The 15,960-nt window shown below is 54.7% G+C and overlaps 2 protein-coding genes and 2 non-coding genes across 16 annotated transcripts in view; 1 reads left to right on the forward strand and 3 right to left on the reverse strand.

Annotated features, from left to right (window-relative positions):
* Positions 1–4,702: 4,702 nt before the first annotated feature.
* On the reverse strand, positions 4,703–14,651 carry TBRG4 (transforming growth factor beta regulator 4). 7 transcript variants are annotated; one of them, XM_032643064.1, is made up of 12 exons: positions 14,552–14,581; positions 13,841–13,974; positions 12,185–12,649; positions 9,697–10,020; positions 8,916–9,087; positions 8,481–8,638; positions 7,757–7,867; positions 6,846–6,990; positions 6,241–6,486; positions 5,870–5,981; positions 5,642–5,756; positions 4,703–4,995 (listed from the first exon to the last, which is right to left on the reverse strand). In XM_032643064.1, exons 3-12 carry the CDS (start codon positions 12,596–12,598, stop codon positions 4,894–4,896), a joined length of 1,899 nt encoding a protein of 632 aa, XP_032498955.1. In that variant the 5' UTR covers positions 12,599–12,649; positions 13,841–13,974; positions 14,552–14,581; the 3' UTR covers positions 4,703–4,893. The 7 variants fall into 7 exon arrangements, 6 of the variants coding, with proteins under 6 accessions (XP_032498955.1, XP_032498956.1, XP_032498952.1 ...); XM_032643065.1 differs by lacking the exon at positions 14,552–14,581 and adding an exon at positions 14,257–14,372; XR_004351429.1 differs by lacking the exon at positions 13,841–13,974 and having other exon boundaries at positions 5,870–6,075; positions 14,552–14,640.
* On the reverse strand, positions 8,732–8,866 carry LOC116759898. Its single transcript, XR_004351568.1, has one exon. It is a non-coding gene; the product is annotated as a small nucleolar RNA SNORA5 (small nucleolar RNA).
* On the reverse strand, positions 9,253–9,389 carry LOC116759897. Its single transcript, XR_004351567.1, has one exon. It is a non-coding gene; the product is annotated as a small nucleolar RNA SNORA5 (small nucleolar RNA).
* A 78-nt stretch (positions 14,652–14,729) lies between the features above and the next one.
* RAMP3 (receptor activity modifying protein 3) overlaps positions 14,730–15,960 on the forward strand; it is a 55,880-nt gene continuing 54,649 nt past the window's right edge. For 3 of the 7 annotated variants that reach the window (XM_032643310.1, XM_032643313.1, XM_032643312.1), the window contains exon 1: positions 14,730–14,777. In XM_032643310.1, coding sequence (XP_032499201.1) covers positions 14,773–14,777 — 5 coding nt within the window. In that variant the 5' untranslated portion in view covers positions 14,730–14,772. Of the gene's footprint in view, positions 14,778–14,826; positions 15,185–15,960 lie in introns of those variants that run through there. The other 4 variants (XR_004351458.1, XR_004351460.1, XR_004351457.1 and 1 more) reach the window with 3 other exon arrangements.

Genomic DNA, 15,960 nt, shown 5'->3' on the forward strand with positions numbered 1-15,960 from the left:
ACCAGAGGCTCTGGCGGATGGGGGCACTGGCAAGGGAAACTCCACGACGGCAGGCTTTCAGCCCAGCAAGCAGGGCTTCCTCCCCCAGGAAAACACCCCCTCCCCGACCCAAGGCACAGGATGGTCCAGCCTAGGAAGTGCCTCCCACCCATTCGAGAGCACCAGCAGGGCCCGGCGGCATGAGACCAACACAGTGCAAGAAAGCCCCTGAATGTTATACTGTCCTTAGATCCACAGGCCGTGAAAGCAGCCCAGGACCTGCATCTTGAACCCAAGCAGGATGACTGCCTGCTAAAAGTAAAAATTTGAACATAATAGCCTGTCTGGGATACAATTAAAAAAAAAAATACCCATCATACCGCGGAAATCAGGGAGGAACCCAACAACCAGGAAAATCACATCTAGAAGAAGAAAATTTTTAAGAAACACAGAACTGAACTGAATGAAGATAAAAATACAAAATCAGATTATGTGGTCTGCAGGTAACAGTGCTAAGAGGGATATTTACAGCACATCAGAAAAGGGGAAAGGTCTCAAATCAATCATCTAAGTTTCTACCTCAGGAAACTAGGAAAAGAAGGGCAAAATAAACCAAAACAAGCAGAAAAAAGGAAAGAGCAGAAATCAGTGAAACTGAAAACAGGAAAATAACAGAGGAAATCAATGAAACAAAAATGAATAGTTCTTTGGAAAATTGATAAACTTGCAAGATGGACAAAAATAGAGAAGACACAAATGACCAGTATGCAACGGGGGCTATAATGGTTAATTTTATGTGTTAACTTGAGTGGGCTTAGGGATGCCCAGTTAGCCCGTTAAATGCTATTTCTGGGTGTGTATGTGAGGGCATCTCTGGAGATTAGCATCTAATTCAGTAGACTGAGTAGAGATCCGCCCTCACCAATGTGGGTGGGCATCAGCCCATCCGCTGGGGTGGGGTCAGAGAGAAAGAAAAAGATGAAGGAATGGTGGATTCACTCTCCTTGAGCTGGGACGTCCTTCTCCTACCCTCGGACATTGGACTCCAGGGCTGATACCAGTGACACGCCACCCCACACCCCTCCCCATTCTCAGGCTTTTGCACTTGGACTGGATTTATACCAATGACTATGGTTTTCCTGGTTCTCCAGCTTGAGAAATGCAAATCATGGGACTTCTCGGCCGTCATAACTGCAGAGCCAATTCCTGTAATAAATCTCCACTTACATTTTTCTCTCTCACATATTCTGCTAGCCCTGTTTCTCTGGAGAATGCTGACTAATAACAGGGCTACAGAGTCTGAGGGCATTTCAAGGATACTAAGGGAATGCTACCAAGAATGCTCAGAAATTCACCAACTTGGAAGAAACGGACAATTACTTGAAAATTGAAATCTACCAAAAATTCAAACTAGATGAAATAGATAATATGAATAGTCCTAAAACCATGAAAGAAATTGAATTTGTAACTTAAAAAAAGCTTCCCCAAAGAAGTCTTCAGGCCCAGATAGTTTCACTGGAGTTCTACCAAGTACTTAAAGTAGAATTAACATCAATTTTAGACAATCACTTCCACAAAATAGGAGGAAACACTTCCTAACTCATTTTAGGAGACAAGAAATACCCTGATACCCAGACCACGCATAGATAGTGCCCAAAACAAACAAACAAAAAATACAGACTAATATCTTCCATGAACATAGGCACAAAAAAATCTAAAATGTAAGCAAATCAAATCCAACAATGTATATAAAGAATTACACATCGTGACCAAGTAGAATTTATTCCAGCTATGCAAGTGTGGTTCAACACTTGAAGATCAATGTAACCCTCTACACCAACAGACTAAAGAAGAAAAATTATATATCAATTGATACAGAAAAAGCATTTGACATAGCCCATCAGCCATACAGATTAAAAAAAAAAACTTCTCAGCAAGTTAAAATAAACTTGATAAAAATCATATACAAAAGCCTTACAGCTAACATCACCCTTGGTGGTGAAAGACTGAATGCCTTCTAAGATTGGGAACAAGGCAGGGATGCCTGTTCTCAACAGAAGCTCCCCTCCCCCACCCTTTTTTCAAACTGTGCTGGAAGTTCTAACCCCTGCAGTAAGGCAAGAAAAGTAAGTAAAAAGCAGATGGACCTCAGAATGAAAGCATGAGGAGCTCCACTGACCAGCTCCCCAGTGAAAGCTGGTGAAAATTATAAAACAGGCAAACATTTAAAGCTCTGGGAAGGGTCTGAAGGGCAAATAGGTGAAGCAATAGCTAGTCAAGATCTATGCTGGGAATTCCCTGGCGGTCCAGTGGTTAAGACTTTGTACTTCCACTGCAGGGGGAGTGGGTTTCCCCCCCCCCGCTGGGGAACTAAGATCCCGCATGCCACGTGGCACAGCCCAATAAAATAAAATATATGCAAATTTACAAAGAAAGCAGTCTGGAGTATTTGAGAATCCAGCGTGTACAGAGTGGTGCAGCCAAGAACACAGGGCCCCTCACCCCCTGCCCCTACCCTGGGGGGATGAAGGGCTTTGGCACTTCTTATCCTGCCGCCAGATACCCGCTGCTAGAGCTGAACCCCAGGCAAGTGTGGCCAAGAGGTGGGGCTCCCTTCTGTTTAGTCCCCACTTGTGCGAGAGAGACTCTATTTCACCAAAATTTAGAACTTTTGTGTTTCAAAGGCCACCATCAAGAAAGTGAAAATATAGCCCACAGAATGGGAGAAAATATTTGCAAGTCATTTATCTGATAAGGGACTTGTTTCTAGAACGTATGAAGAACTCTTACAACCCAATAAGACAACCTAATTAAAAACTGGACAAAGGATCTGCATAGGTATTTCTCCAAAAATTGTATGTAAATAGGCCATAAGCACATGAAAAGATATCATTAGTCATCATGGAAATGAAAATCAAAACCACAATGGGATAGCGCTTCATACCCACCAAGATGACTAGAATAAAACATCAGGTAAGTGTTCAGCATCCCTAGCCATTAGGCAAATGCAAGTGAAAAGCTATCACTCCATACCTTCCAGTTGCTGCAGGAACCCCTGCGAACACCAAAGGCTGGCAGGGATGTGGAGGTCCTCACACTGCTGGTGGGACCGTAACACGGTACAGCACCGCCCGCACACACTGTGGTAGTTTCTTAAACAGCATAGAAATCCCATACGACCCAGCAGCTGTATTCCCGGGCACTCATCCCAGCGAAGTGAAAGCTTAGGTTTACACAAACACCCACACACAGCGCTGAATCAGTCTAACAGCAGTAAAGAGGAAGGACCTACTGGATGAAATGCCACAGAATGGTGCCCGTGAAGAAACCCAGTATCTAAAGGTTGTATACTGTATGATTCCTCGATAGAACATTCTCCAAGTGACAAAACACATGAGGACAGGTTGGCAGCTGCTGGTTAGCTGAGAACAAGGTGGAGGTACGAGCATAAAGGACAACACGCGGTGTCCTGCATGTGGACCTTTATTCCCGTCAGTGTCCTGGTGTGACATGTGCCAGAGCTCTACAAGATGTCACCTTTGGGGAAACTGGTAGGGGCACAAGAGACCACTGTGTAGTTCCTTACAACTGCAGAGAAGCTGTTAAAGTATCTCAGATAGAAGCCAGAGATCCTGGTGAACAGGACGAGCTCTTTCCTCGCTGGGAGCCCCCAGAGGCGCCCCCGCTGGCCCAGCCCCGCGCGCTTGTCCACACTCGCCCTTCACTGTGCAGTGCTCCCTGCTCCCTCATCTTGCCTGGGCTTGGACTCAGCAGCTTCAGAAAGCCATCTTGGCTGCCCCTGTCTCTGGGTGAAGAACCCCCGCCAGCCTGTGCAAGTGACAAGGAGCCACGTCCTGTGAGCTGGTGCCCAATGGTTCCCCCGCTACCCCAATGCCTGTGTGCCTCACTCTCTGAGGGACCGCTTTGGAGGGAGCGGGGAACAGCTGGGATGGGGGCCCACAGGGGCGAGATGGCCCTTCTCCTCTGCTCAGCCCCACTCACACCAGCCTCTCTCCACTCTGTACTGCTGGAGGCACATGACACTGCCCTGTCTCCAGCAGTCTCCTGTGAGGGACTGCAAGAAAGCCCATTTTTTTTTTTTTTTTTGGCCATCCTGCGTGGCTTGTGGGATCTCTTACCCAACGAGGGATTGAACCCTGGCCCCCAGCTGTGGAAGCGTGGAGTCCTAACCACTAGACTGCCAGGGAATCCGGAGAATGCCTATTTCTTTCCAGCATCTGGGGGCGCTGCTGCTGGTGTGGTGAAGGGGCCCGGGCTACGCAGGCAGACAGTTCCCACAATGGCAGCATGACACCACGGCACTCTGGTCTGGGTGTAAGGATAGCAAGGGGTCTCTTCTGGCCCCAGTGTCAGTCAAGTGCATGCCTGTCTTCTACTCAGAGCCAGTGCCTCCTGAGTGACTGGCCTTATGCCACGTGGCAGTGTAGGCCGTCAGGGTCCCCCACTCTCCCAAGACCATCGGATGGGAGGGGAACTCCCAGGACGACTGTCATCAGTAACCACGCCATGATTAGAACCCCAAGCCATGCACTGAAAACCCCACTGCCCCCCGCCGGGAAGGTCCTCGTGCGCTGAGGTTCAGCACTGCAGGACTCAGCCGCTGCTGGGGCTGACTGCCAGCCCTGAGCAACAGGCCAGCCGTGCACAAATGTACACAAGAAGGGTCCTCCGTGGGTGGCAGAGAAGCTGGTACAGACAGGCAGCTGATTAAACATTTATTACCCATGAAAGAACGACCTGCCACTCAGAGATGCTGGCCACCAGCCCACTTCCGGCCAAGGTCCTGCACTGAGGTTTGTCCTCGAGCGTGCCACCTCTGGCCCACCAGTGCTCGTGGCTAGGCCTCCAGGGGAGTCCGGCCCCCTGGTCACACAGTCCTTGCTACGGGACAAGTTACTTGGCCAGCTCCTCTGCCACTGCTTTGCGCATCTTGTCCTTGAGGTAGGCGCTCTTCTGCCATTCAGACTTAAGTTCCAGCCACTCGTAGTATGGGACCTGGGGAGGCAGGAGACAAGTCAGGACAGGCGGGGACCCTTGTCCCGCCTGCTGCCCTGCACACCACACTCCTGGCCTCCAAATCCCGAAGGAAGAAGCCCACGGAGCTGCCGCAGCATGGGTGGGGAAGAGACCCTGACTTGGTCAGTGCTGAGCTGTAGGGGCCCACGGCTACACAGGACCAAGAGCAGCCTCTAGATTTTAAAAGCTGTGCCGAAAGCAAAACAAAAAACCCAACAGGAGAGTCACTCATGTGAATCTCTGGCCCCTAACAGGACAGCCTGCTCCCATGGCAGAAGTCTCTGCAGTGAAAAGCTGGAGCCAGGCCCCAGGGCCGGAGCACAGCAGAACCCTGGCTGAGGCACACGTCGGCACTCGGACCCGGGCACCTGGTTGCTCTTACCCCGTCTAAGAGGCCCTGGCTGTGGAGATGGGAACAGTGCCTACGGCATCAGATACTTAAAAGCTGTGTGACGTTGAGAAAGATACAACACCCTTTCAAGCTTCCCTTTTCTCACGTGAACGCGGAATCCCAACATGGCTGACCTCAAGAGCTGGGGTCCGTGTGAGCACTGGCTCCTCCCATAACCCGACTGGGCCGGAGGCTTCTCCCTGTGCAGTCACCACCCACCCAACAGACACTCACATCGACCAGCAGGAAGCCAGCGGCCAGCAGGTGGCGCCGGGCCAGCACGAAGCGCCCCAGTAAGTCTTTGCTCCGGCTGTTGAAGTTGGGGAACTCCCAGCGCAGGAAGGCCAGCCTGCAGGAAGAGGGGCGCTGTGGGTGCTGACAGCTCTCCTAGGCCCCTGGAGGGAAGAGGGGATGCTGAGGAGCCAAGTGCACGTGGCCCCCGAGGCTCGTGTGGTCGCTCACCTCTTGGCCCCCGGCGGTAGTGGCTGGCTGCCAGAGGGCAGGGCGAGATGAGGGGCCACAAAGGCCCTCAGGGGCAGGAGCTGGCTGTCTGTGTCCAGCAGCACCTCAGCATCTAGGAAGAGCACGGAATGAAAACGTGTTGGGGACTGTCCCTTGGTGTCCAACTGGGCTGACAGCCCCGCCCCTACGATGGATGAACAGAGACCCTGGAGAGCAGAAGGGGCAGGTTTAGAACAGTCCCCAGATGGGACTGCTGGGCGGGGGAGGGGAGGGGAGGGGAAGGGAGGAAGGGGAGGGGAGGGGAGGGGAGGAAGGGGAGGGGAGGGGAGGGGAGAGGGATGGGAGGGGGAGGGGGAGGGGAGGGCCCTCACCCAGAACCCAGCCATACTGCGTGGCCACCATGAAGCTGCCCTTGTCGGCACTCCCCAGCAGCCCCTTCAGCGTCTCCTGCAGCTCCTTCTGCAAGGGGGTCGCCTTCCTGTCAAGGGCCGAGGGCCTGGGGACCAAGGCTGAGGCTGGCAAAAGGGGGCCCGTGTACTCGGGGTGCTCCAGCTGGGCAGTGGCATTGATATGGAGCAGCTTCTGGAAGGTGCTTTGATCCTTTCGGGACTCGACACCTAACGGTAGAGGATGGAGAGAGAGGGGAGGAGCTGGCGGAGGGCCAGGAGGAAGACGGTGGAGGGACACGGGGGGGCCAGGTGGGAGAGCCAGAGGCACCCCTCACCCAAGTCTCACCCTGGACTCTGGGCCAGGAGCAGCGGGAAGAGGGTCTGCCGGTCACCCACTAGGAGTGGACAGAGAAGGAGCAGATGCTGGGTGAGCCCAGGCTTGCCCGGTCTCCCCGATGGTGAGCGGAGCCCTGAGGCTCCCAGGCGCCCTCCTGGCTCAAGGCTGGGGCGGTACTTGGGATGGGGCGGGGGATGCACAGGGGGCTTGCCATCACTCAGGAGAGGGAGGAATACCCCCCACCGCTCACCTAGAAACTGGGTGTGAAACTCAGGGTGGAGCACAGCCTGCAGCTCGGCCTCCAGCACCTGCTGCAGCACACACAGGGCCCACACCACGTCCACCTGCAGGGCTGGCTCCAGGCCCGCCAGCTCTGACCCCAGCTTCTCATGCACCTGGGCAAGGACGGGGTGGGGTGGGGAAAGCAGGTTTGCTCCGTGGCCGCAGGCATCCCTGGGTGGGCAGCACCTGGAGCTGCGTTATGACCTGGCCACGCTGAGGCCCAAGGGGGTGATGGGGAGCAACGCTGGCCAAGGTGCTCTTGGTCAGGCTTGGGGCACCCCTGGTGGAAGGTACCAGAAACCCTCCTCATCCCTTAGGCCCAATCTGGACGGCAGCTGTGTTCCCCCCGCTGCCCCTCCCACTGGCAGGGACCTATGGCACAAAACCACGTCTCCTGCACAGGGGAGGTATTTCTGGCCCTGAGAGGAGTTAGAGATTATGAAAGGGGAAGCAGCTGGCTGGCTGGGGCAGTGCCCACCGCGGGGCCCTAGGGTCATACCCAGTCCACTCACAGGATGCTCTCACCCCTGCAAGTGGATTGAGGTCTCTGAGCCCCAACAGGGCATTGAGGGAGCCCTAGGAAGCAAGAGCAAGGGTCCCCCAGCCCTATTGCACAGTGAGCCATCAGATGCCCTCCTGACCCTTGGCTGCCATGCTGGATTTTGCGTGTCTCGTCCCCAGACAATCCCTGGGACGCCTGGCTCTAGCCAGCTCCCTCCATGTGCCCATGCTGGGCCTTCTTCCTTACTGCCTACACCCGGGGCCCCTCAGCACATATCCGGTCTCTTCCCTCCCTCCCACTCGGTCCCGAGCTGCTCCGAGGAGGGCTGAGTATCCGAGGCAGGGAGAGTGTAGGAGCTGGGGGTGTGTAGACTGTACCAGGCTGAAGAACGGATCCTCCCGTTCTGGGCGGAAGTTCACACGGGCGAAAGCCAGGAGCATGTTGTACAGGTGTGGCAGAGTGATGCTCTGGGCTCTGTCCAGGACGTGCTGGGCCGGTCAGGTAGGACAGAAAGGCCGGATGAGAGGTGCCCAGTGGCCAGTGCCCCATGCAGAACTGGCCCTCCCCCAGAGCCCATGAGCTCCCAGCCCCAAGGGGTAATTTACACAGCGCAGTGGGCAGAGGGCCAGACCCTATCCTCCCAGAGGCAATCACACACACAAAAGGCCCCTGACGACAGCTTTAGAAATACTCCTCAGCCTACAAACACAGTTTCAACCTGTTGCACATGAACCTAAGTGCAAACGTCCTCTTTCTTCACAACTCCATTCTGGGGCAGCTGGAAGTTTAGGGAGAGTTCTGAGTGGATTCTCAGCCTCGCTGTCTACACTGCTCCCCACACAGCTACCCAAAGACAGACAAAAACTCCTACGAAATTTGGTGAAAGAATGGAAGAAACCGTTTACAACTATACTTTCTTTCACTACTAAATCGTATCATTTCTCTCCAAATAAGCCAGAATAAGGACTCCATGTTTGCCACCAGGAAGTGTTTCCAGGCCGGAGGGGCCTCCCTAATGAAATGACCAGGGAGCCAGCTTACGCAGGGGGTCAGGCACAGAAGGCCCTCAAAGCCAGGCCTCAGGCCTGCACCCCAGCTCACCTGGGCAAAGGCCTCAAACAGGGGCAGATTGAGCCACTTAAGGAAGGCAAAGGACTTGGTGCAGCGGGCCACCTCGCTGGACGTCAGGCTAGGAGTGTGGGGCAACAAGTCTGCAGCCAAGCGCTGGAACACCTGCGTCTGGTGGAAGCCGAGTTTGCCTTGGGGACAGAGCCCGAGATTTAACTGGTGAGGATCAGCAGGCCACCCTCAGGCCCACCCACCACCCACCCTGGTCTCAAGAAGCAAGAGCTTGGTGTCTGTAACCAAATTTATCCCTGAGGCCCAGCAGAGAGGATCAGGGCCTGTGAGTCACAGTGTTTCTGTGGCAGCCTTTTAGGCCAGTGTCCGCCACGGGTGAGGCAGGCACCGAATTTGACACAGCTGCGGCCAGAACTCAGCCCCCGCCCCACTCTGCTCTCTGTGCACAGGGCTCACCATAGGCGTAGGCCAGGTCCAGGAGGACGCCTTTCGTCAGGGGGAAGGGCTTCTGGACCAGGTGGTACGAGATGGCCCGCAGCAAGGGCACCGACCGCCGGTTCTGAGCTGCCAATGTCACCAGCACCTTCCGCAGCTCCTCGGGGCCAAAATGCTCCACCAGCTCCAGGCACTGTCAACCACAGCCGGCAGGGTCAGCTCGATGGCCCGAGGGCCAGGGGTCCCATGCAGTGCAGGCCCTGCGAGACAGTAACTGGGCCTGAGCTTACTAAACACAGGCCCCACCCGTGCAGGGCCTGCCCCCACGCCCACCCCAGGGAGCCCCCAGACCGGGGTGCAATGTCTGCAGCCAAACTTATCCCCAGGCCCCAGGGCAGAGGACCCGGGGCCCATGAGCTGCGGAGCTTGCTGTAGCAGTCATCTGGGCCAGCCCCCGCTACCACGGGAACAGGGGCTGAATTTGACTTGACTGCAGCGCTGGGGGTGGAGCAGGGGGTGGGCAGGCGTGGAATCTCTAGGAAGCACTAGCCGGGGGCTGAGCCACTGGGGTGGCCCAGGACACACTTCAGGAGTTGCCGGCCATGCCGCCTCCAGGTTATGTGCAAGATGCAATTTTGGAGGAATACAAAGGAGTGGGGTTCAGGCTCTGCACCCCCCTGGCTGGATCCTTGGAGGAGCCAGTGGGTGCGGAGAGCTGCCTCCAGCTGTCTGAAGCGCCAGTCCCTCCAGTGCCATGCCTCAGCCTCCGGACAGAAGCTGCCAGGGCTCTGGATCTCAGTACCTTGTCCTCCAGGCGGGTCATCAGAGACTCGGAGAGGTGCCCCGTCTTCATCATCATGGCCACCAGCACGCGGCTGTCATCAATTTCTGCCCAGCGCCGCTCCAGCTGCACCAGCAGCTCGGCCAGCAGCTCCTGGGAGTCCTGCTCCTGCATGTAGTTGGCGCTGGACTCGGCCAGGAAGGCCAGGTGCTTGTACTTCAGCCTGCGCATGCGCCAGCGGACCTCCTGCTCCACCGACCGCAGCTCCTTGGAGGTGGGGGGAAGGCCCAGTGCATAGAGGCTCCGGAGCAGCTTCACGAGGGTCCCATGCCAAACTGCAGTGATCTGGGTGGGGGGACACAGGCAAGGTCACACCCGGGACCCTGCTGACCCTGTGCTGTTACAGAGCGGGCCGAGGCTCCGAGCTGGTGGCTGCCTCCCTAGAAGCAGCTCCCCACCTGTCACTTACGCGGGCGCACCAGGCTGCTCCTCCCTCACAGCCTGTCTGGGCCAGCAGGCCCACCACAGTGCTCCCTGCAGGGCGTGTCTCCAGGCCTCAGAGGAATACGGGGGCCACTCGGGGAGCCCTCTGGTCCCACCCCCAGGGAAGGCAGTATTCAGTAGCTGAGCAGGGCTCTGTTGTCTGCGGCGCTAAGGCCCTTAACTCCGCCACTCTGCAAGTCTCCTGAGCCCTCATCTGTGAAATGGGGCTGCACTGCTGAGAGGGGGAGCTGAAATCACACACACGTGAGGGGCAAACAAAAAAGCTGTTGTGTGAAAGGCCGGGCAGAAGGAGAAAAGTATGCGGGACTTCCCTGGCAGTCCAGTGGTTAGGACCCTGCACTTCCACTGCAGGGGCCGGGTTCAGTCCCTGGTTTGGGGAACTAAGATCCCACAAGTTGCGTGGTGCAGCAAAACAAAAAATAGGTATGAATTTGATCTCAGCATCACATGAGCCTCCAGTGGCTCCTGCTTTTTCTGCAGATTTCCCTGAAGTAGGAAGGCTCTTTAAAAGAAATCTTGTTCACTGCTTACATTTCTAAATACTTTGTTCCTGGTTCATTACTAGCTTGTAATTTTGTTACAATGTAATTTGTTACAGTGTAATTTTGTAATTACAATTTTGTAATTTTGTTCCAAATGTTCAGTCTTGTCTCTAAAGCTTACTTTGTATATAAAATGTTCAATGAATAACAACTAGAATTATAGTCTTAGAAAAAAAAGGGATCTACTTAATTTTTTTTTTTTTTTTTTTTTTTTATGCGTTACGCGGGCCTCTCACTGTTGTGGCCTCTCCCGCTGCGGAGGACAGGCTCCGGACGCGCAGGCCCAGCGGCCATGGCTCACGGGCCCAGCCGCTCCGCGGCACGTGGGATCTTCCCAGACCGGGGCACGAACCCGCGTCCCCTGCATCGGCAGGCGGACTCTCAACCACTGCGCCACCAGGGAAGCCCTACTTAATTTTTGAGTTATATTCTCAGTAAGAAATAAATCTCTACTGTGAACCGCACATACACACTTAACTAAGACAAAAAGTTCCACGAAACACTTCCCTTACTACATGTGAACTGTTTTCTATGTTACTCTATCTCATTAAAAACACTTGGCCACTTCCACTACACTTTCATAACCTACAGTTTGAAAAATTTCATTTAATGTGGCCCCTTCCTTGAGCTGCGACTCTCCTCTTCACCATCCCTGACAAGTGGACACAGGGCCTCACCCTTCTGGAGCAGCCAGGGGGAGGGTCTGTACCTCTCTGCTGCGCCCCAGGTCCTCTGGCTCCAGCAGACCCCATGGAGCCACGGGAAGGGTCTGCATGAAGGGAGTCCTTCCTCACACGGAACATCAACTGGGTAGAGTCCTGCCCCCAATCCCTGCCACACACAGGTCCCTTCTCTCCACGCTCCACCTTTAAGGATCTGATCGGGTAACGCCCGTGGGCAGCTCAAGTTTCTGAGATCCTCCGCTAGTCACCCCTCATCTCCTCCAGCTTCAAGAGTGTTTCCCCCGTCAGCCAGACACTGAGTGGGGGCTATGCAAGCCAAGACTGCAGGGCGAGGGGGAAAGCCCCCAAGGCATTGAGAAGAACGGTGCTCGATCCTTGTGCTCCTTATTTACTGTGTCTGAGTTGCTTATCTGCAAGATGAGGACAGCAATGTTCACCTAACAGACCTGCTGTGAGGATTAACAAGAGAAAGCAGACCTAATTGGGAAGGAAATCCAAAAAAGAGGAGTTATATGTATTTGAATAGCTGATTCACTTTGCTGTACAGCAGAAACTATGGTGTAAAGCAACTATATTCTAATAAAAATTAATTTAAAAAAAGAGAAGAAACACATTAAAGTACTTTGGAATCTATAAAATGAAAAAATACCACTGGACGTGGAGGGCCTGAACACACAGCAGAGCTCCTGTCTACACCCGGAAAGTGACTGGATGCTTCCGACTCCAGGGCCTCTGCCGTTTTCTGCTTGTTGAACCTGCAGGAAGGGCTCTCGAACCCACCTGGCTGTTGACAAGATGGAGAAGTTGCCGAAAGCGGGCGTCCTGTATGAGCAAGGCTTTGTCTTTCGGCTTCTCAGACAGCAGGCGAGAGAGCTGGATGAGCGTGAGGGCGGCGTGGTTCTCGTGCAGACAGTGACCGCCACCCAGAAGCTCCAGGAGCTCCTCTGGCCTGGTGGCCTTCTCGATGAGCTGGTCCACCTCCTGGTGCTCAGGGTAGGGAGTAAACACCTGTTCCTTCTCCACAAGCTCTGACAAAGGACCTGGGAGGCGGGAGCTGGATGAGGTAGCCGAGGAAGTCAGAGGCTTCTGGGCTCCCCGGGCGAGTCTCAGCTGGCCAACCGGGGACACGGCAGGGGCCAGACGGGTGGCTTCCCTCAGGAGGGACGTGCATCGCTTCACTAGCCGAACAGCCATGGCGGCCTGGGGGGCGGGGAGAGAAGCCTCCTAGCAAGTGACTCCAAAGCCCTGAAAAGAAAAAGGACAGAGAAGGGAGTGGTGCAGAGGCAGTTCCCAACTCCCAAACACAACAGAAGAACCAGACAAATGAAAAGGAGTTACAAGGACTTCCCTGGTGGTGCAGTGGTTAAGAATCCGCCTGCCAATGCAGGGGACACGGTTTGATCCCTGGTCCGAGAAGATCCCACATGCCGCAGAGCAACTAAGCCCACACGCCACAACTACTGAGCCTGCGCGCCACAACTATTGAAGCCCATGTGCCCAGAGCCCATGCTCCGCAACAAGAGAAGCCACCGCAATGAGAAGCCCAAGCACCGCAACAAAGAGTAGCCCCCGCTCGCCGCAACTAGAGAAAGCCCGAACGCAGCAACGAAGACCCAACGCAGCCAAAAATAAAGAAATAAAATAAATTTACTAAAAAAATAGTCACAGCCACACTCCCCATAAACCAGCCCAAACCTCTCCTTCCTGACTGACCATGCGTATGCAGCAGCGTTTTCTGAAGCAAAAATCTCAGAGGACTTCTGCTTCAGTACATAATATAACCAATAACAAGACTTAGGAGCACCACTTAGGAGCTTGGCTGGAGGGTTTCCAGTCCTGGCTGTAGAATCACCTAGGGAATGGTTCAACACCTCAGAATCCCAGGCCCGACCCAAGACCTCTTGAGTGGGAGTCTCTGCACACAGGGCTTGAACAGCGTTCCCCCCTTTTTTAATTTTTAAAAGTACGCAAGATTAAAAATTATTGACTTATGGAGACGATGAGACAGAATATTTTAAATTAGACTACTCATGGAAAACCCTGGACATATCATCCATATATACATCCCACAGCTTCTGTGGATGTTATTTTAATACTTACAGATTGTGAGTGAGCCTCCCCAAACCAACCTACACTATTACTCACCGACCTACTAAACACACACGCACACAGAGACACACACACACACACTTTCCAAGAGCAAACCTCCTGAACCAATCATAAAAAGCACTTCACAACATGGCCCAGAACTGTCTTCCCAGTTTTACCTCTTTTTCCTCCCTGGAACACACCCTCATTCTAAACAGGCCTTGCACTTTCATTACACCTTGGCAGGGCAGGGCAGGGCAACGCCTGCTGCCTCTTTTTTTTTAACCCCCCTTCATAGGGCTCGGAAAATCACCCCCCATCTTCCCGCACCCAGACAAAAAACGTTACCTCCTCCAAGAATGTTACATATCCCGATGCAGCTGCTTTTAACAACTCTGTCCTGCTCACCAGCGTGAATAAATGACCTGGGTAAGGCACCCCGCCGGGGCACGATAAAAGGCGTTATAACCTGGGCCTCCCTCCTGCCAAAGCAGAGAACGTGTTTGACCTTCGATTTCCGAGAACTTGGCCTGGGACATTTTATTTTTACGTGAGCTCACTGTTGTAGCTGTAGAAACCTTAGATTAACTGTACATAAAGCAAGAGACTCAGAGAGGAGGAACACCGACCCAAGGGTAACATCCACCACCCACAGAGCCCCAACGGCGGGGAAGCACTGAAAACGTTCCCTACTAAAGACCGTCCTACGAGCTAGCGAGGGAAACAAGTTCAGAAGCCCAACGGGGATTTGTGGAAACACCAACCCAGAAGTTCGGCCCTCAGACGCAGAAAGAGAACGACTTGTACGAAGGCCAGCCAGCGACAGCGCGGAGGACCAGGGCGGAATCGCAGGCCGCCACGCTGGACCTCGGAAAAGGGGCGCGTGCGCACGAGCAGGCGCGGCTCTGGGCCGGGCCCGCCCCCACCCCTGTGCCCCCCGTCCCCCACCCCTACCCCCTGCGTCCCGTGCGCCCTCCCGGTCTCCTCTCCCGGCCACGCCCCCATGCCTTCAGGACCTAGGCTCCTCAGGACCCTCTTCCCCCCGGCCCCGAGACCTACGCAGCCACCGCCGCCGCTGGCGCAAGCGCCCCGGCTGACCTCCATACGCCCCAGCACGGCCCTCGGCCTACGCTGCGCGGCGCGCTCTTTTACGTCACTCGGCGCGCCGCCGGAAGCGAGGCTCGCCGCCGGAAGCGAGGCTCGCCGCCTGCCGCCCAGCCGGAAATCACTTCCGGTTCCTTTTTCCTGCTGGGGCGGTGTTCGCTCAGGGCGCGGACTAGATGAAGTGAGTGACAGGTGCTGAGCAACTTCGGAAAAATGGGAGGGGCGGTGGGGAAGAATAAAGTGTCCAGAAACGGAGGCAGGGAGGCCTGGGGGCCTTCTGGTCAGTACCCGGCTCTCATTCGGAGTATAGGAGGCGACGCTTTGTCGTCAGTGCGTGCTTCCCACCACCTCCCACCCCCGCGCCTTACCCGCGGGCTTCTCACAGCCTCTAGAGAAGCCCCGGCTGTAGACTGCCCAGGGCTGGGCTGTGACACGCTGGGAAGGCCTCTCAGCGCAGGTGTGCGGAAATGTAGGCACCAATTGCCTAGATCTTGCAGTTTTTCCAAAAAAGAATCTAGGATTCTGGAATTTTATGTGCAGTCTCTTGACTTTTAAATATTGACGTTTACTTGTAAAAGAAACTGCGAGGTAAGCCAAGCAAGATGTATCTGAGTTGTGTATGTGGACTTGATTTATCTTTCTTCCTGCACGCCTTTTTTTTTTTTTTGCGGTACGTGGGTCTCTCACCGCTGTGGCCCCTCCCGCTGCGGAGCACAGGCTCCGGACGCGCAGGCCCAGCGGCCATGGCTCACGGGCCCAGACGCTCCGCGGCATGTGGGATCCTCCCAGACCGGGGCACGAACTCGCGTCCCCTGCGTTGGCAGGCGGACTCTCAACCACTGCACCACCGGGAAACCCTGCACGACTTTTTATTTCCATGGAATTAAGAATTGCTTTGTATTTTTGGCTTAAGATTCCAGGGACCTGCCTGGCGGTTTATTTTTAATTTAGTTTTAAAAAATAAATTTATTGGGCCTATCTGGTGGCGCAGTGGTTGAGAGTCCGCCTGCCGATGCAGGGGACACGGATTCGTACCCCGGTCCGGGAAGATCCCACGTGCCGCGGAGCGGCTGGGCCCATGAGCCATGGCCGCTGGGCCTGCGCGTCCGGAGCCTGTGCTCCACAACGGGAGAGGCCACAACAGTGTGAGGCCCGCGTACCGCAAAAAAAAAGAAAAAAAAAAATTATTTATCTTTGGCTGTGTTGCTGCACGCGGGGTTTCTATGGTTGTGGAGAGCGGGGGCTACTCTTTGTTGCGGTGCGTGGGCTTCTCATTGCCGTGGCTTCTCTTGTTGCGGAGCACGGGCTCTAGGTGCATGGGCTCAGTAGTTGTGGCTCGTGGGCTCAGTAGTTGTGGCTCATGG

This window comes from Phocoena sinus, chromosome 9, assembly GCF_008692025.1.
Source record: "Phocoena sinus isolate mPhoSin1 chromosome 9, mPhoSin1.pri, whole genome shotgun sequence".
NCBI lineage: Eukaryota > Metazoa > Chordata > Mammalia > Artiodactyla > Phocoenidae > Phocoena > Phocoena sinus.

What these genes read in the sequence shown, in the direction of transcription:
- TBRG4 (XM_032643061.1), bottom strand. Translation starts at nt 12,598, where the DNA reads ATGGCTGTTCGGCTAGTGAAGCGATGCACGTCCCTCCTGAGGGAAGCC. An exon ending in GGACCTGGCCTACGCCTATG is followed by an intron (nt 8,639 to 8,915) that starts GTGAGCCCTGTG and finishes TCTGTCCCCAAG; the next exon opens with GCAAACTCGGCTTCCACCAG. An exon ending in TGTTTGAGGCCTTTGCCCAG is followed by an intron (nt 7,868 to 8,480) that starts GTGAGCTGGGGT and finishes TGACCGGCCCAG; the next exon opens with CACGTCCTGGACAGAGCCCA.